The 21,647-nt window shown below is 35.5% G+C and overlaps 1 protein-coding gene and 1 non-coding gene across 2 annotated transcripts in view; one reads left to right on the top strand and one right to left on the bottom strand.

Moving 5' to 3' along the window:
* LOC134380917 (protocadherin Fat 2-like) overlaps positions 1-21,647 on the bottom strand; it is a 144,147-nt gene that overhangs the window by 13,165 nt on the left and 109,335 nt on the right. The window contains 3 exon segments of the mRNA XM_063101042.1: positions 17,513-17,592; positions 19,337-19,406; positions 20,442-20,534. Coding sequence (XP_062957112.1) covers positions 17,513-17,592; positions 19,337-19,406; positions 20,442-20,534 — 243 coding nt within the window.
* On the top strand, positions 12,725-12,831 carry LOC134381345 (U6 spliceosomal RNA). The gene has a single exon (XR_010023945.1). It is a non-coding gene; the product is annotated as a U6 spliceosomal RNA (small nuclear RNA).

Below are 21,647 nucleotides of genomic sequence, written 5' to 3' on the forward strand. Positions count from 1 at the left end.
GATCTTCTTTATTTCTGTGGCATCAGTTGTATTATCTCCTTTCACTTCCGATTTTAATTATTTGTATCTTCACTCCTTTTTTCTTAGTCTAGCTAAAGGTTTATCAATTTTGTTTACCTTTCAAAAAATCAACTGTTAGTTTTATTGATTTTTCTATTGTTTTCATATGATACAATTTTATATATAGAAAACCGTAAAAACTCCACACATACAAAGAAACATGAGAGTTAATAAACAAATTCAGTAAAGCTGCAGGATGCCAAATCAACACACTACAATTAGCTGTATTTCTGTACACTAAAAATGAACTATCCAAAAAGGAAATTAAGAAGCAATCCCATTTATGGTAACATGAAAAAGAATAAAATACTTAGGAATAGACTGAATCAAGGTTGTGGATGACTTATACACTGAAAACTACAAAACATTGATGAAAGAATGTAAAAAGGACACAAATAAGTGGAAAGTCATCTTGTTTTCATGGAACGGAGGACTTAGTACTGTTAAAATGGCCATATTACCCAAAGTAATCTACAGAGTCAAAATTATCCCCATCAAAATTCCAACAGTATTTTTTACAAAAGTAGAAAAAAACAATTCTAAAAATTATGTAGAATCACAAAGGACCTCAGCTAGCCAACGCAATGTAGAGGAAGAAGAACGAAGCTAGAGGCTTCATGCTTCCTAGTTTAAAAATATATCACAAAGCCACAGTAATTGAAAGAGTGTGGTACTGGCATAAAGACAGACATATAGACCAATGGAATAAAATAGAGAGCCCAGAAATAAATCCACACATATATGGTCAACTGCCCTTGGGCCAGGGTACCAAGTGCACTTAATGGAGAAAGGATACTCTCTTCAACAAAAGGTGTTGGGAAATTGCATATGCACATGTGAAGGAACAAAATTGGATTCTTTTCTTACACCATAAACAAAAGTCATCTCAAAATGGATTAAAAACTTCAATGTAAGATCCCACACTATAAAATTCTTAGGGGAATAGCTTTCTGACATTAATCTTGGCAATGATTCTTGGACGCCAAAAGCACAAGCAATAAAAAACTAGACAAATGGGACTACATCAAAGGAAACAGTGGGAAGGAAACTTATAGAATGGGAGAAATAACAAAACAAAACATATATCTGATAAGGGGATAATCTCCGAAATACATAAGAAACTCCCACAACTCAATAGCAAAGAAACTAATAACCCAATTTAAAAATGGGCTAAGGACTTGAACAGGCATTTCCCCAAAGAAGACATGATTTTCCTTTTTGAGGTAATCAGTTTAAAAGATCGCTATTTTGGTAATAATCAGCAATAAATCTTCTTGATGATTAGCTACTTTGAATGCAGTGTCCCTAGGTGATCACAACTATAAAAACACATAATCTGAAAGGGGCTAACCTTAGTAATGAATACTAACACATATGCAAGCATTGAATGGGTCATTCTTACCAATCCTCAGAAAAGAGGGAAGATGATAAAGAGAAAAAAACCAAGCCAGAGCTTAGGGGTTTACTTTGCAAAGATAGATGGTGCACTATTTGAGGGTTTAGGAATTCAGTCACCTAAATTTCTAAGAGACTCTCATCTCTCATCTCCATCAGTCAGAGACCAGAAAGACAGGTTCATTCTCAGGACGTAATTATAAAGGAGGTGGCTCTCCAGTGAAAATTTAATTCTCAACCTGGGCAAGTCTTTATTTCACCAAGATCAGGAGTGAGGTTGGAAAGAAGGAAAACTTGTAATCAAGAAATCACAAATGATAACACTTAATAAATTTGAAACTTGGTAATCTCTGAACACTGTGGGCTCATAAAAGTGGCCCATTCCTTTTTGTTACAGAATAATGCTCCCCATTGGCTTAAAAACACCACCTTGCAATTTACTTTGCAGGTGATTCAGTATCAATCTCCACCTCTTCTCCCAGCTACAAGACCAATAACTACGGTCAAGTCAAAAATATAACCCAACTGGGGAAAAGCTGATTCTGCCATGTAAGGAAAAGGACTAGGCACCAAAGAAACGGTAGAACCTAGCTCGTGTGTACCAGCAGAAGCTGTGATACTATGTATGATATTAAATCCTGAGGGTGTTAAGGTTGATGGATCCAGAGTTCTAAAACGTAACATTGATAATGGAGAACTTATCAGTAAGATAGAAGAGATTTATATCCTGACATAAACTGAAGAAACAACACTAGCATTTTCCTAAAAGCTTGGAAAAATTAAAGTACCACACAAAGTGAAGTCAGAATTGCAGAATTTTCATAGCATATGGTCAGAAAGGGATCAAATAGCTCACAGAAATGGCATTCTTGAGTAGACATACTATATACAGTTCTTCCCTTTATCCGTGGTTTTACTTTCCTCAGTTTTAGTTACCTGTGGTCAACCATGGTCTGAAAATAATAAATGGAAAATTCCAGAAATAAACAATCATACGTTTTAAATTCTGCACTGTTCTGAGTAGTGTGATGAAATCTCGTGTTGGCCTGATTGGGACATGAATCATCTCTTCCTCTGGGGGATCTGTGTTGTCTACCTACCAATTAGTCACTTAGCCATCTGAGTTACCACATTTACTGTCATGGTCTCTCAGTGCCTGTGTTCAAGTAACCCTTATTTCACATCACAATGACCCCAAAGCTAAGAAGAGTGATGCTGGCAATTTGGATTTGCCAAAGAGAAGCCTCAAAGGGTTTCTTTCAAGTGAAAAGATTAAAGTTCTCGACTTAATAAGAAATTTTAAAAATTGTATGGTGAAGTTGCTAAGATCTATAATAAAATAAATTTATCAGTGAAATTGTGAAGAAGGAAAAAATCATTTGTGCATAGTATTTATAGGGTTTGGTACTATCCACAGTTTCAGGCCTACACTGGGCTCCCTGGAAAATATCCCCCACAGATAGGATAGGGCTACTTTAAGGGCAGAAAACTCACCATCCAGCTACACACCACTTGAGACCCCAGAGAATGCTGCATTTATTTAACCCATAAGGAATTTGCTGTTGAGAGTGGTATCACCATTGAGAACTGCAGTGGTAGCTGTTTTCTGCAGGCCAAAGCTGATAATAGGAGCTGGTACAGAAACTGGGCGCTCTCATTGCAATGGGGATAATAGGATACTGAAATGAGGGAAGCCATGCACTTAAGGGTCAATACCAAAAAACATCATAATAAGCAACACGATCAGAATAGCAGCTGAAAATGCCTGGCCCAGAGAGTTATGGAGATTGTTACTGGACTCATTCTTCTGTGTACAAGATTGATGGACAGCCAATTAGGATATTTCATAATTTACACAACTAAAACAATTCAAATATTTATATCTGGAGATATAGAGCAGTCACCTCAATAAACACTCATGATCCCGTTCCCAGTACCAAGAGCTGGGATAATTTTCAGGCTGAGAATTTACTATCTGAAGAAGCAGCTGGGTCCTCCTTGGGGGAGGGGGGGGGAAGCATTTCAACCCCACAGCATAGTAAATGGCAATAATTCTCCTAGTAGCCCTTCCTCCAGGGGAAATTTCGGGCATTTACTTCTGTAATTGATCAAGGGCAAAAGGTTAATATCTGTCACTTTGAGAATTATTGGACTCAGGTTCAAGTTGAAATCGATTCATAAGGTCTGAGGCATTGCCATGGCCTCGGATTTAGAGCTCTTGGAGGCCAGGTAAAATAATGGAGTCCTAGTCCAAGTCCAGCTCACTGTTGGTCTACACAGCTCATGCTGCAGCTGGTGAATATTTCCATGGTGTCCAGATGTATAATCATTTATAATCGAGATGGACTTACTTAGCTGCTGGCAGGAAATGCAACATTATTTCCTTGGCCTGTGGCAAAAGCCAAATATAGTCTTTGAAACTGCCCCCTTTCTAGAAAAGACAGTAAATCAAAACTGGTATCCCAGTCTGGGGATATACAGGACATGACAGGGATTAGTGCTACCTTTAAAGGCATAAAGGATGGCGGTGGTCCCCATTCAAGCTTCATTTAAATTGCAAGTCTTTCCTCTACAAAAATTTTCAAGAAGTAGCCCCAATTTCAGCTGCTGGGCTGGGTAAGGTAACTTTACTGGAGCAGAGAGCAGATCAACACTGCCTCAGGTAAGTGAAATAAGGACATTGATTTGGTGAGTATGTTATTTTTATCCATATGAGAAATGGGTTTGTATTCAAGGAATAGACATATATATATATATTTATGGTTTTGCTCAGGTTTAGGTTAATTCTCTCACCTTCCATCATAACAGAGCCCAGAGGGATCATGATTGTCTGGACTTAACACCACATTGCCCTATTATATCTATGCCATGATATTAATTGTACAGATGAACAAACATGGTAAGGAAGTTGGAGGACTTGATAAGACACATGTTCATCAGAGGGTGGGAGATGAAGCCTACGAAGATTCAGAGGCTTGCCACCTTAGTAATTTTTTTAAATTTTTTTTTTTAGTTCCAATGGTTTGGGATATGCTGTGACGTTCCTTCTAAAGTACAGGAAAATTGTTTCACTGTGTTCTTCCCGCCCACTAAGATGGAAACACACCTAGTAATATGCATCAATCTATTTACTAGGTGACATTAAGAGCTAACTAATTTAAGGGCTCAGAGCAGGAAAGCTCTCTGCAGCACGTCTATGCTATAGTCTAAGCAGTCTTGCCTCTTGGGCCATGTGATCCAGCAAAACTTTATAATACTGGAGGAATCTGTGGTGAGAAAGGTATCATGGGGAATTTATGAACACCCCCCCCCCAAAAAAGAATGACAATGTAAACCCATAAGGCTTAATGGCAAATCCATAGCATCTGCAACAGAAAGACATACATTACAAAAAAAAAAGTTCCTACTGTGCTGGAAATTAAGTATCTGATCACAGTGCAGCCATAGTCGGACAGAGCCAACAGCAATTGATAAAACATAAATACATCTGAGATCAGGCATGAGCAGTGCCAGAGGGCACAAATTAGCCACATGAACTGGTGGCTCTGACTTCCATGGCTTCTTGCACTGATACCTCTCCCTCTGCTCACACCTAAAGTTACTTGGGGTGTCCTAGTTGTGGGAGCAGGGAAAAAGCTGAGTCTGTTTAATGGGTAAGCAGGTTCAGTCTATGGATGCAAGAAGAAGATGGACTTCTGCTGCTACGGCTGGTCTAAAAGCCACAGCTGCTGTTTAGTATCTCCTTTTTCTACTATCCATTTTAGATTACCTTTACTCTAGGCTGCAACCCCTGCTGTGTCCTCTGTTGGAACTGTATCTCAATTCTGTTTCTGCCCAGTCCTCCTTCTCTCACTGCCTTAGGTGTTGTTCCCCAAAGCATTTGTTCATTAAAACTTCTGCAAGCAAATCTCTGCCTAAGAACTGTATTTTTAGGGAACCTGATCTAAGATGCTGCCTTAGGACATACCCTCACGAAAAACCTGAGCAAGTGCAAAATTGCTCCTTTTTCTTTTCTTTTCTTTTCTTTTTTCTTTTTGTTATTGCTGTTCTTATAAAATAACACTAATTTTTTTGCAGTGTAACCCTAAAGTTTTTAAAGCATGTTAGGAAATTGGAATTAAGTAAGCACATAGGATAGTCTCAAAACTTATCAGACAAGTTTATCATTGAACTGGTATGAAATTGTTTACCACTGAAATGTTTGATTTTTCTTTTGAAAAAGAGTCAGATCTGGTTTCTGAGTAGTCTAATAAAGAATGTAGCCTTATTTCATATTTTTTTATTTTGTGTTATTTTATATGAATAATTTATATTTAAATGCCTTGATTTAATATTAGTTATTAAAATACAATCACAATCATAACAGTGCTAGAATCCTCAATTTACTTTATTTTTTGGTGATTAGCCTGCCACTGTACATTTTTTAACTAAAAACAAATGCACCTCTACAACATATAAACTTTAGCATAATTGCAGCAGTAAAATTCAAACCTATCAAAATATGTGACAGGTTACACAAAAGTATCCAGCTATGTTGGAAAAAAATGGATAGTTTTATTCTTAAAAACTGTGTTTTTAAAAGACCTTTTCAAATAAAGCAAGTGACATGAAAATATGGTGACCTTTATGCTGGTTAAAGTCAAATGTCTTCCACTGGAATCACGTTCTTTTCCTAATTGTTCAACATCTTGACTTCCCCTGTCTGACTGTTGAATAGATATTGCATTTCTGACACAGAAGAACAAGAAAAAAAAAACTCTGTTAGAATGTTTATAAAGACTTGAATATCTGTTATATATTAGAAGTATAAAGTTGATCAATAAATGGTAATAGACATGAAAATATTTTATAAAGTTAATATTTAAGGGAGATAACTTTAATAATTAATCATTGAGTCAGTAGCTGTATATATGCTCCAAACAAATCTTATCTATTATGGTAAAAAACAGAATCAATTTCTTGGCACCAGGATTACCAATATTCAACAATATCTCAAATTCTTTATAACCTAAGAACAAGAAGAGAAGGTGGGGTTTGGATTAATAAGTTTGTCTCTCTTTAAAAAACATCATAATAAATGCATATATTGAATGCTGCTTATCACTGCACTAATGAAGTCTCGACCCTCTCCTAGTAAACTTGACAGAGTTACCCTGTGATCTTGAATGCTTAGCTTATCTTTTTGGGGCATTTCTCTCTCAACTGCCACTAACATCTGCTGACTCATCGCCCAAGACTCAAGAAATTTCTCGTTGAAAGATTAGGAGAGAGTTGAGATCTTCAAGACGATGAAAAACACATAGTAGGAACACACACACGCACATTCAAACAATGCTATGCATTATTTAGAACAGCATAATTTCCATTCACTCATTTATTCAATATATATTTATGAATATCCTCTTGGAGAGGTTGGGATTTCAGGCTCTGGAGCCAAACACTGGGATTTGAATACTGTCTCTACATTTACAAGCTATGTAACTGTATACAAATTACTTAACTTTCGTCTGCCTCATTTCCTTATACACAAAATGGGACTGGTAAATATAGTATTTATCTCCTAGGGTGGGTGTGAACATTAAATAAGTTTATAATATGCCTGATACACAAAGAGTGCTCAATAGGAATTTTTGTCAACTGCTGATAGAAAGGAAGTTCTCTCCTCTTGTGTGCAATAGCATATGCAGCTACTGGACTGCAAGATTTGCAAGGTTTAACTCACATAGACTCTTAATGAAGAAATGATTCAAGCAGCAGAATGAGGGGGTAGGGGACCAAGAAAGAACAAGACTGAGATTGAGAAATCAGTAAATTTAAATTTAATATGAAGACTCATTCCTTCTATTGGTAACACTCACGTACTCAATGAATGAACACAACATAGGTTGGAGTGGCTCAATTTCTATATGGAATATACTCTGGCGTTTAACATTGGAAGTCACTCTTCTTCCTCTCTCTTGAATTTGGAGTTAAATGATACATTTTAATAGAAAACCTTGTATATTTAATACACTTTTACTTGCTCTATTTTTTTTTTTTCTGACATAAAGGTCACAACTATTCACAAAGACAGAAAACAATGGAAGAGGGACCTTGGTGAATAAATACAGAGATAAGTGAGTTGTTTTGTAACTAAGAAAAACACCATGTGGTGAGTTGGCACCACTCATTGACTGAGAATACTCACTCTACTTTATTGGCTATGGAAAAACTGTATAGAAACTCCTTTGGTGGGTACTAATACACACACGCACTCACATACACACACACACACAAACAAATGTGAAATAACCACTGATTCTTAACCGGACAGCATTATTCCATATCAAATGTATAGTGAAGAAAAGTATCTGGATGGAAACAAGATTACTATAACAGTTGTTCCAGGTTGCACAGGAGGAGAAATGGAAAGCTCTGGAAGGGAAATATTTGGGAGGAAGAGGTAGTGGTTGGTACTGGAGTTGGATTCCGTACAACAGGTGCAACTAGAGATAAAACTAATTTGATAAATTGGTAAAAGCATGTTTTATTTTGGCAAAATCACTTGGAGTCCCCGAAAAAACAAAAGTTATCTCACAAAGTTATGTTTCGAATGTGAAGCACACTAAAACATGCCTTAATTACAGCAATGAATAGAAAGTATGAAAAAGAATGTTTAGACCTTGACAATAACAATGTCCTCCTTCATGTGGTACAGGACTCATGACACCGGGTCTGTAGAGCAATGATCCTCAAGGCTGGGGACATGTATGACAGAGGGTGTATAAGACAATCCAATGATCATAGAAATTATGTTAGGAGATATATTTTTATTTCTTCTCATTTTTAAAAATTATATTCTGTCTGAGTTTTTTATGTACATATAAGATAGTACAAAATTTTGCAGACAAACACCCGTATATAATGTGTTAAAAACACAAAGATTTATCAGGATTGCTGAAAATTTATTTTCTGATAAGACTGCTATATGGAAAAGATTTGGAGAGCAATAATGTAAGAAATAAACTGGCACACTTATATATTACTTGGCCCTTCCATGAGGGACATTTGTATAATCACAATATTGTCATTTATTAACTTTTCAAATCAAGTTGTAGGTGCTTCTGGGGACTGGACACTGAGACTGAGGTGAGTGGTGGACCACATGGGTGAGGTAGAAGACAGTTGCTTTTCATTATAAGCCTTTCTCTTTTATTTTTACCATGTTCTTATATTACTGGGGCACTTCAAAGCAAACCATATTATTTTCTTAAATTGAGTTTAAGATTAGCTTTTTCTGCTCTGACAGTGATGGCATGTGTTATATTAATCATGTGGTACATTAATCAAGAAACTAGACAGTAATTCAGATTGGCACTTCCCAACTACTCTGCCATTACTATAACACAAAATATTTGTTAAAAATAAACATGTCTTAGTCCCTCCACCCAAAGATATTTGTGAGGGTACTTCAAAAAGTTCATGGAAAAATAGAATTAAAATATAATTCAAATCTATGAACTTTTTGAAGTGTCCGTGTATTTAGATGAGGTGGGACCCACAAACCTATCAGTTCATAAGAGTCTTAGATAATTCATGTGAATAGGCAACCTTGGAAAACATTGCTCCTTAATACATTTAATGAATTTTGAATGAAGACATGGAATTGTCATTTTGACAAATTTTCTGTGGCATTCAGGATGTCTATCTAGATTCGTTTGGTAAATTATTAAATTTAAAATTAACATGATATTTTATGCATGTTATATTTAAGCTATACCATGAAAAATAAGTAATAGATATGATTTATGTGTTTTTCTTTTGTTCTACTTATGTTTTATTCGAAACTCAGCCAACATAATACTTCTCTTTAACTTTATGCCAACTTTTTGATGCCTCACGTCAGTGACAGTTACCACCCTAGGAACAAACATCTCACTTTTTTTTTTGGCTCTTTTACCTCATCCTTATCTATCAGCTCCTGCTCTGCTTCTTTTACCTTCACCTTCTAGATTTTCCCTCACTTGTCCCTTAGGTGGATGGGGTCCACCCATTCCAATCAAAACCCCAAAATCAGCACTTGAAAGAGAAGAATATTAAGTGTCAGCCCCTCTGCTTAATGCAGTGTTTTTCCACCTTGACTGCTCATTAGAATTATCTGAGAGGCAACAGGCTTTTAACACATCCCAGCCCCTAATCAACAAGAACTTCTGTGAGCGGGACACAGGCATCAGAATTTTTAAAAATAAGAATGATACCTCCAATTTACAGATGAGGAAACCAAAGTTCAGACAAAGTGGCTGCCCCAAGACTGTATGGAAATTAAGTGATGAAGTTGTGACTCCAATTTAGTTCTGTCTCATTCCCAAACCCAAATTCTTCCCTCTTTCATACCTGAACCAAAATTTATTTACTGTTTATTTCTGAATTGAGTAAAAAATTTTCCCCTTAGCTTATCATTATGCACACACACACACACACACACACACGAGAGAGAGAGAGAGAGAGAGAGAGAGAGAGAGAGAGAGAGAGAGAGAGAGAGAGAGAGAGAGAGAATATATACACATCTCTACACTATTCCTAGAACAAAAATATTTTATAACTATCACTTGAAGTTATTTATCTCTTTAAATCCCATTTCTCTCTTCCCTTCTGCTAGAAAAGTTCTGGAAAGAATAGCTTACACCTGACTACTCATTTCCATTAAGTCATTAATCCTTTGTACTATGATATTTACCTTTTAGGTCACTTTTACTTAAAGGTTACCAGCAATCTCTTAAACAGCAAATCCCTTCTTAAGCAAACACGAGTTGAGTGCCCAGTATTTGCCTGGCACTAGGGATAAACATTCAATTAATATTTCTTACTGTCTTCTAAGAAGTTTATAGTAAGAAAGACAGAGAGAGAAGCTGATGAGATTATGTATAGCGGTAAGTGTTTTAGGAGCACAGTGGAGACATATCCAGTCAAGGAGGGTTATCCAGGAAGTGTAATGTCTGAGCTGTCTTGCTTTGCAAGTAGAAGTTAGCTAGTTGAAGAAGAGAGAAGGGAGACAGAAGAGGAAAAAAGAGAAGAGGTAGTATAAACAAAGCATTTGCAATGAAGTCCTATGCAAAAGAATAAATGTATAACACACTCTGATGGACTGAATGAACTACAAATGGTGCTGTATTCCCAGAAGTAATGGTATATATCTAGGCTTGTATATGTCTACGGATAGTGCAGAATATGCTCGTTTTTATTAGCTAAGGATTTAGAATTTTGGCAATATGAAGTAGGCCCTAATTTTCTGTTTCCTTAAAGGTAAAAACTGGAATAATATTACATTCTTCTTGATGGCTTCAGGAAGATTGCTTATTAGGATGCTTTTTGCTCACTGGGGCTGGCACTGAGTACACGCTCACACAATGTCATCCATAGATATTTTGTGATCTGTGTAGGAGCAGTGGAGGCAGTATTTGAAGGTGTTTAAGAAAATGTAGAATAGAAACAGTGAAGCCAATTAGGAAGCTATTGCCTTGGCAGGTAAAAGTGATTAATTAAGGCCATTCAGGTAGCAATGGAGATTAATGGTAGATAAAAGGTGGCATTTGAAATGACTTAGGATGGGGGTTGTGAATTTTCAGAATATAGGTTTCAAGTAAAAGTATCCCAAGAATTTATAAATCATTGTGATTAAGAAAAATTAAATAATGAATTTTTTGAATAGTAGAACAACTTATTGGACCTTTAAGCGAAATTAAGCATTTATAATTCCCTTAATTAAACATCTTTCACACGATCAAAACTTAACAGTACATTAATTAATCACAGCATAAAGCTTCTCTCAGTATTGTGAAACCTTTTGCCTGCTTTTAGAATACTTTTTAGACATAGAAACATTGATACTGTATTCTGTTTCTTACCAGGATCAATTGCATGTCCATCATAAACTACCAATAGCTGGAAGAAATAATTTACAATTATTACCCCATTCTAAATTTATATTTCTATACTCATATATAGATGCTGACATTATCAATGGCCTTATAATTACTAATCTGATCACTACTTGCAATTCACAGGCTTACAATACTAGAGTCATTTATACAACAAGAAATCTAACAACTGATTAAAATGATTGTCTTGTTTACTCCTATTACTCATGCATTATGTAAATACTTAAAACGTATCTAAAGCTTCCTTTTAGTTTCATAGCAATTTACTTCTTTATATTAAAATTCTACCCAGGCCATATCCAGGACATTGATCACTATTACACTATGTCTCCAGGCAGCTAGAAAGCAAATGCACTGTCACCTTTTTATTGACATTGTAACAATAGGTTTAGAGAAATCAAATTCAGGCCATATCTCCCCTAAATTGTAGGTTATTGAAGACATGGATCAGGGTCATCTCAGTGGAATGTTGGAGACTCACATCCACCTTTGGAGTGAGTTTAGTAGATATTTAGAAGACAAAAATTGTATGTAGCCATTCTAGATAACTCTTCTAAAGGGTATTACTATGGAAACAACAGAAATAATGTGGTTGCTGAAGAGGAAAATGAGGTCAGGGGAAGTACTTTGAAAGTAGAATATTTTAAGTCATGTCAGGCAATGTGAATAATTTAGTAGTGACAGAGTAAAGACCAGAGACATGAGCACCCAAAGCACAACTGGAGGGGGTGGGCTTAGATCAGAGCAGGGACATTTCTTTTGGATTTGGAAAAAAGTCAGTCTTCATAGTACTGATGCAGACAGTTTTTTGGAGTTGGTTTTAGGAGTCCGGAAGAGTTTTTATATCTAACTTTGTTTTATTTATGAAATGTGAAGATATCACAGTTCAGAATAAGAAGAGATGGAAGTGGAGATTTGAGAAAAACAGGAAAGCTGTGAAGTCATCACCAGTGAAATTGCTAAAGTAAATTTACTAAGAATGTATAGTTGGGTATGGCTGTACTGAGCTACCATTTGACCATTTGAAAGCACGGTCATGAATCTGAAATGAGTCCATAGTTTATAACTGTGTTATTTTAAAAAAGAACACACTGCTGCCTAATTGCAGTCATAGAGTAGGTGATAGTTGGATTTAATCAGGATTGAGGTTTTTTCCTAAGTAAGTTTGAAGAAGACTGTTGGGACAAAGGAGTTAAGTGTTTACAATCAGAGTAATAATGCCGAATAATGGAATCCAAGACAGATAAGAAGAAAGGTGACACATGAGAGAATTAATGTATGAAGAAAAAGTAATAGGGTCATCACATGGAGGATTCGGGATAAATAAATAAATATCTAAATATTTTGGATTAGTGCTCGCTTCGGCAGCACATATACTAAAATTGGAACAATACAGAGAAGATTAGCATGGCCCCTGTGCAAGGATCACACGCAAATTTGTGAAGCATTCCATATTTTTGACTGTGAAACCCCCTGCCACAATGAATAAACACCAAAAAAAAGATACCAGAAATACAAAAAATCAAGAAAGTACACCACCAAAAGTTAATAAATCTCAAACTCTAGATCCTATAGAACAAGAAGCCCTTGAAATGACTGACAAGGAATTTCAAGTGATAATTCTAAGGAAACTGAATGAGATACAAGAAAACTCAGCTAGACATCATGATGAAACAAGGAAAAGTATACAGGACCTGAAAGAGGAAATGTACAAGGAAATCAATGTCCTGAAAAAAAAATGTAGCAGAACTTGCTGAACTGAAGAAGTTATTCAGCGAAATAAAAAACACAATGGAGAGTTTAACCAGCAGGCTTGTCGAAGTTGAAGAGAGAACCTCTGAACTTGAAGAAACAAACAAACAAAAACACTATCTACAACCCAAGGAACCAACAAACACAGAAACCAAACAGTAAATCAGAAAGCAAGGAACAAAAGACACCTAAGACAACCAAACAACCAATAAAATGCTAGGAATAAATCAACACCTTTCAATAACAACTCTTAATGTAAAAGGCTTAAATTCCCCAATCAAAAGACACAGACTGGCTGACTGGATCAAAAAGGAAGACCCAACTATATGCTGCCTACAAGAGACCCACCTCACCCATAAAGATTCACATAGACTAAGAGTGAAAGGATGGAAAAAGATTTACCATGCAAACAGAAAAGAAAAACGAGCGGGAGTAGCTATTCTTATATCTGACAAAATAGACTTTAAACTAAAAACCATAAAAAGAGACAATGAGGGACACTACTTAATGATAAAAGGACTGATCCATCAAGAAGACATAACAATCATAAATATGTATGCACCCAATGTTGGAGCAGCCAGATTTATAAAACAAACTCTATTAGACCTAAAGAAGGAAATAGACACTAATACCATAATAGCAGGGGACCTGAACACCCCACTGTCAATATTAGACAGATCATCTGGGCAAAGAATCAGTAGAGAAACACAAGATCTAAACAATACTCTAGACCAATTGGAATTGCAGATATCTACAGAACATTCCACCCAACAACCTCAGAATATTCATTCTTCTCATCAGCACATGGATCATTCTCCAGGATAGATCACATATTAGGTCACAAATCAAGTCTCAATAAATTCAAAAAAATTGCAATTATCCCATGTATTTTCTCAGACCACAATGGATTAAAACTAGAAATTAATAACAAACAAAACTCTGGAAACTATACAAACACATGGAAATTAAACAGCATTCTACTTAATGACATATGGGTCCAAGAAGAAATCAAGCAGGAAATCAAAAAAATTATTGAAACAAATGAAAATAATGATACATCATACCAAAACCTGTGGGATACTGCAAAAGCAGTATTAAGGGGGAAATTTATTGCATTAAATGCTCACCTCAGAAGAATGGAAAGATGGCAAGTGAACAACCTAACACTTCACCTTAAAGAACTAGAAAAACAAGAACAATCCAAACCTAAAGTTAGCAGATGGAAAGAAATCATTAAGATCAGAGCAGAACTGAATGAAATTGAAACCCAAAAAACAATTCAAAAGATCAACGAATCGAAAAGTTGGTTTTTTGAAAAGATAAATAAAATTGACAAACCATTAGTATGGCTAACTAAAAAAGAAGAGAGAAGACTCAAATAACAAAAACTAGAAATGAAAAAGGCGATATTACAACTGATTCATCTGAAATACAAGGAATCATTCGAGACTACTATAAACAACTATACGCCAACAAATTTGAAAATCTGGAGGAAATGGATAAATTTCTGGACACACACAAGCTCCCAAAACTGAACCATGAAGACATAGAAAATTTGAGCAGACCAATAACAAGAAAGGAGATTGAAGCTGTTATCAGAAGGCTCCCAACAAAGAAAAGCCCAGGACCAGATGGATTCACAGCAGAATTTTACCAAACATTCAAAGAGGAATTGACACCGATTCTTTACAAACTATTCCAAAAGATTGAAACAGACGCAAATCTCCCAAACTCATTCTGTGAAGCAAACATCATCCTGATACCAAAATCAGGTAAAGATATAACCAAAAAAGAAAACTACAGGCCGATATCCTTGATGAATATAGATGCAAAAATCCTCACTAAAAACTAGCAAACAGAATACAGCAACACATATGTAAAATTATTCACCATGATCAAGTGGGATTCATCCCAGGGATGCAAGGTTGGTTCAACATATGCAAATTAATAAATGTGATACACCATATTAATAAACTCAAACACAAGGACCATATGGTCATCTCTATAGATGCTGAAAAAGCATTTGATAAAGTTCAGCACTCATTCATGACAAACACCCTCTATAAGTTAGGTATGGAGGGAAAGTATCTCAACATAATTAAAGCCATATATGACAAACCCACTGCCAATATCATCCTGAATGGGGAAAAGCTGTAAGATTTTCCTTTAAGAACAGGAACTAGACAAGGATGCCCACTCTCACCACTCCTATTCAACATAGTGTTGGAAGTATTAGCCAGAGCAATCAGAGAAGAGAAGGAAATAAAGGGCATCCAGATTGGAAAAGAGGAAGTCAAACTGTCCCTGTTTGCAGATGACATGATCCTATATATCGAACAGCCTAAAACCTCTACAATAAAACTGTTGGAATTGATAAATGATTTCAGCACAGTAGCAGGATACAAAATCAACACGCAAAAATCAGTAGCATTTCTTTTCTCCAATAGTGAACATGCAGAACGAGAAATCAAGAAAGCCTGCCCATTTACAATAGCCACCAAAAAAATAAAATACTTAGGAATTGAGTTAACCAAGGAGGTGAAAAATCTCTATAATGAGAACTACAAACCACTGCTGAGAGAAATTAGAGAGGATACAAGAAGATGGAAAGATATCCCATGCTCTTCGATTGGAAGAATCAACATAGTGAAAATGTCCATACTACCCAAAGTGATATACAAATTCAATGCAATCCCTATCAAAATTCCAAAGACATTTTTCTCAGAAATGGAAAGAACTATCCAGATATTTATATGGAATAATAAAAGACCACGCATAGCCAAAGCAATGCTGAGCAAAAAAAATAAAGCTGGAGGCATAACACTACCTGACTTTAAGCTATACTACAAAGCTATAATAACCAAAACAGTATGGTACTGGCATAAAAACAGACACACTGACCAATGGAATAGAATAGAGAATCCAGAAATCAACCCACACACTTACTGCCATCTGATCTTTGACAAAGGCACCAAGCCTATACACTGGGGAAGGGACTGCCTCTTCAGCAAATGGTGCTCGGATAACTGGATATCCATATGCAGGAGAATGAAACTAGATCCATACCTCTCACCGTGTACTAAAATCAACTCAAAATGGATTAAGGATTTAAATATACACCCTGAAACAATAAAACTTCTTAAAGAAAACATAGGAGAAACACTTCAGGAAATAGGACTGGCCACAGACTTCATGAATACGACCCCCAAAGCACAAGCAACCAAAGGAAAAATAAACAAATGGGATTATATCAAACTAAAAAGCTTCTGCACAGCAAAAGAAACAATTAACAGAGTTAAAAGACAACCAACAGAGTGGGAGAAAATATTTGCAAAATATCCATCTGACAAAGGATTAATATCCAGGATATATAAGGAACTCAAACAACTTTACAAGAAGAAAACAAGCAACCCAATTAAAAAATGGGCAAAAGAGCTAAGTAGGCATTTCTCTAAGGAAGATATACAAATGGCCAACAGACATATGAAAAAATGCTCAATATCACTCAGCATTTGGGAAATGCAAATCAAAACCACACTGAGATACCATCTAACCCCAGTTAGGGTGGCTAAAATCCAAAAGACTCTGAACGATAAATGCTGGCGAGGTTGTGGAGAAAAAGCAACTCTCATACATTGTTGGTGGGACTGCAAAATGGTGCAGCCTCTATGGAAAATGGTATGGAGGTTCCTCAAACAATTGCAGATAGATCTACCATACGACCCAGCTATCCCACTGTTGGGAATATACCCAGAGGAGTGGAAATCATCAAGTCGAAGGTATACCTGTTCCCCAATGTTCATCGCAGCACTCTTTACAATAGCCAAGAGTTGGAATCAGCCCAAATGTCCATCATCAGATGAGTGGATATGGAAAATGTGGTACATCTACACAATGGAATACTACTCAGCTATAAAAACGAATGAAATACTGCCATTTGCAACAACATGGATGGACCTTGAGAGAATTATATTAAGTGAAACAAGTCAGGCACAGAAAGAGAAATACCACATGTTCTCACATATTGGTTGGAGCTAAAAATTAATATATAATTCACACACACACACACACAAAAGAAAAATCCGGGGGGGGGGAAGAAGATATAACAACCACAATTACTTGAAGTTGATACGACAAGCAAACAGAAAGGACATTGTTGGGGGGAGGGAGGGAGGTTTTGGTGATGGGGAACAATAATCAGCCACAATGTATGTCGACAAAATAAAATTTTTTAAAAAAACAAACACATTGTCCAACAGTTGGACAAAATCATCTAACACAAACCCTGTTTTATAATAAAGTGTTGAATAACTCAAAAAATAAATAAATAAATAAATAAATAAATAAATATTTTGGTTAAGTTAGATAATAACTAGAGAATGAGATACCTGTAACCTAGATTTTTGACAGTATTACAATTATTGATGATGATAAGGTCTTGATGGTGACCATGGGAGTGGGTGGGTATCTGGAATAGGGAGAAGGATCAAAGAGTAGGACCAAAGAATTAAAAGCACTGATCAATCATCATGTTATTTGATCTTTTTTGTGGAGGTTCAGTATGCCATGAAAATGAAAGGAAATGTGGTGGGGAAAAAATCCTGTGAGTGAGGCATTAAAGTCATTGATGAACTTGGGGATAACAATAATAACAGTTAATGACTGCAAAAATTGGATGTTATACATGTCAAAAGGTGATAATTTGTAAAGGAGGAAACAGATACACACCAGAAAAGGAAGAAATGGGGAAGAAGAAAGTCACTTACTACATTTCTAGGCTCTGAAATATTAGGATGTGTGTGCAAATACTACCTTTACAGTAGTATTCTTCAAAGAAAAAAAAATCCATTAGTTCAAGAAAACAAAAGGAATAATAAGGTGGTCTACATGCACACACACACTTACATGTGTGTGTATATAAATATGTATATATGTACGGGTGTATATATATATATATATATATATATATATATATAGTATGATAAGTGCAATGAAGCATGTATAGATTTCTAGAGCTGTATTTTACTTGGACTAGATGGTGAGACTGGAGAGGGTGGCACGGTGGCAGTATAGATGTCTGAGTCCAATTTCAAGGTATGAGAAAAGCAAGAAGGGAAAATTGGCCCAGGTGGAAGGAAAGCTTGTGAAACATTTTGGAATCTGTACACCAAGCGGAACATCAAGACGGTGCAACCTCTTTCCCACTGTTCTCCATCTATAAAAAGACATGTTCTTCATGTGACTCCCAAGTGCTAATTCTTCTACAAAATTTCCTCTGACTGATCTAGCTCACAAGGACCTTGCTATTCTCTGAATTCCTACGGAGCTTATTATATACACTGTGCATATTGACAGGGATTAATAAATTACAATTCATTAATCTCTGCAATATTTCATGTCTATATTGTCCCAGATGAAATATGGGCTCTTGAAGAGTGAAAACCCCGTTTCGTATTTCTTCAAATTTTCTCAAGTAATTCCAAATGAGCTTTACAGTTAAGTGTTGCATAAATACCTGTTGAATGAATCTTATTGATTAAACTAACTTAAGTGTCAATTACTTTGATAATGACTGGAAAATATTTTACATATCCAAAGACATTGAGCCAAATACAGTTTTACATAAAAATTAATTCTGTAATTCAGCAAAACATTGTGGCTTGGAGTTAATGTTTTAACTACAATTTGAAAGAAAATATATGCCAAATAGATACCTCAATGAAAGAACCACTATCAGAAAATTTGACATGTAGAAAAATATCGGTGAATACCTGAGCAGAATAAGGATGAATGGGTATCACAGGCACTCTTAGCCATGCCCCACCAGATTATCTATGTAAATTAACTTCACCTAATTTTTTTAAGCCTTCAAAAGGGAGAAAAGAAAGAGCAATAGCAATTTGAATATCATTTCACCAATACACACCATCAGCTTGGGCTTCTACAGATGTCTCACCATTAGTGTGCAGTGTATTATTTTCCGTATCCCTGATATCACCAATGTCAATCACTTAAAATTGAATGTTAGCTCTTTCTCCTTAAATTCCTACTTCCACTTTCAACTGATATGCATAAAAACTCTCTCATTTCTATTTATAAGTTACCATTCAGTATAACTTACTTGCAAGCGCTTTTTATTGTCTGGACACTATGAAAAAATAAAAGATTAACTACTGAAATATCTGTGATATATTTTTTCTCTTTGCCCTTACCTGATGATTTCCAGGCAGCAAGTTTGGCTTTGTGTTTGGTCTGGGATCACTATTCAATAATTTTCCATGCCTATAAAAACCATTAGAGAATAACGAAAATATTCGTTTTATCTTTAAATACCAAAGATATATTTTCATGTTTTTTACATAAGTGATAAATGAATTAATAGCTTATTTTTTATAAAGAAACAGGTAAACAAGCATTACATAATGCTATATTTACGTAGTCTTTAAATTGTCACTTGATAGCCTCTCATAGCATAATTTATTATGTAATAAATTATAATAATCTGGCATTCTTAAATTCAGATTAATAGAAGTCTTTTTATTATTAATAATCCCAGTTAGCATCTCTTTTTTGAGACAGAGATAATGGATCTTGCTGCTGTTCTGTGTAAAAAATGTATATGTTTCATTTTAGATTCTTGAAAAATACGTAGTTTTTTTTATTTCTGTGGCATTTATAACCCCTCATCACTAAATAAACAACTTCACTTGAAAATAGTAATAACCTTATACAGTTGGCAGCTGAATACCAGTAATAGATCTTAATGCTCATTTGTAATTCTGATTTTGCTCTCTGCTTTGTCCCATGCCTAACAAGAATATTAAATGGTCAATAAAGAGTTTTTGAAATTCCTCTGATAAAGAATTAAGGAGTGAAATTTAACATATTTAAATGCCAATTTCTATGGTCTGAATGTTTGTGTCCTCCCCAAATTCCTATGTTGAAATCTTAACCCCCAAGGTGAGGCCTTTGGGGAAATTTTTAGGATTAGTGCCCCTATAAAAGAAGCCTGAGAGAGTCTCCTCACCCCTTTTGCTCTGTGAGAACAGAGAGAGAAGGCACCATATATGAGGCAGCAGGCTCTCAAAAGACACCAAATCTGCTGGTGCCTTAATTTTGGACTTCCCAGCCTCCAGAACTGTGAGAAAATAAATTTCTGTTCTTTTAAATTATCCAGTCTCAGGTATTTTGTTATGCAACACAAACAAAAACACCAATCAACATTTTACGGCTCTAAATTTAAAGATTAATGAAGCATTAAGAACAAAATCTTAAAGCTTAAAATTTCTTTCTTTAAAGCATCAGGTCTGCTTCTACCTTGGTACCTGCCCAGCCTCTGAGGGGGTGAGACTTGGTTGGCTCTGCTGATGTTTGAGACAGTGGGGAAATAATCTTGAACAGGCAGGAACACTATAGGTAACAGAACAAATGGGGGAGGGAAGGAAGAAATTTTTTAAAAAGAAACCAAGTGCTTATTTTTTGATCAAAGTTGTCAAAATTATCAAAATATTCATTCTTTTGATTTTAATCAAATAGCATTAAGCTTCCCAGTTGACACTACCCCCACAAAAAATAATAATTTTTTAATCTAAATATAATACCAATTAGTAAGTATTTCTTTGAATATGAAAGTGAAAGTCATACTCAAACCATTTTAATAAAATTTCTATAAGAAAAGATCAGCTTCTTAGATGATAAAAATATGTCAGATTACTCTGCCATTTCTACATTCAGAAAAAAAAACTGTAAATATTGTAGATGACATGGGGGAGAAGTTTCTAGTGTAACAGATATTGTGCTGTAGCACTCTGATTCTTCTACAATTCTTTTTTTTTTCTTTTTTTTTTATTTGTTGAAACATAATTGTACATATCTGTGGGGTACAGTGTTGAATATCAATACCTGTGTGGAATATGTGATGCTCAAATCAGATAATTAGTGTATTCACCATTGCACAATGTAATCATTTTTTGTAACCCTTTACCAATTTCTCACTCACCCCCTGCCCCCTTTTCCACCTCTGGTGGCCTCAGATCTGTTCTCTCCTTTAGAAATTTCAGTGAATTGTTGTGATCGTTGTATCTTTCTTTCTTCTATTTATTTGTTTATTTTTTTAGCTTCTACTTATGAGTGATGACATGTTATGTTTCTCTTTCTCTGCCTGGCTTATTTCACTTAACATCATTTTCTCTAAGTTCATCTATGTTTCTGTGAATGGCAGGATTTCATTCTATCTATATGGCAGAGTTGTATTCCATTGTACATATATACTAAATTTTCCTTATCCAATTGTTCATCAATGGACATTTAGGTTGGTTCCAACTCTTGGCTATTATGAATAGAGCTGCAATAAACATGGGTGCAGGTATCCCTTTGACATGATTATTTCTACTCCTTTGGGTATGAACCCAGCAGTGGGATTGCTGGACCATATGGCAGTTCTACCTGTAGTTGTTTGAGGAAACTCCATACTGTTTTCCATAATGGCTGCACTAATTTATAGTCCCACCAACAGTATAGGAG

The sequence above is a fragment of the Cynocephalus volans genome, chromosome 6 (assembly GCF_027409185.1).
Source record: "Cynocephalus volans isolate mCynVol1 chromosome 6, mCynVol1.pri, whole genome shotgun sequence".
NCBI lineage: Eukaryota > Metazoa > Chordata > Mammalia > Dermoptera > Cynocephalidae > Cynocephalus > Cynocephalus volans.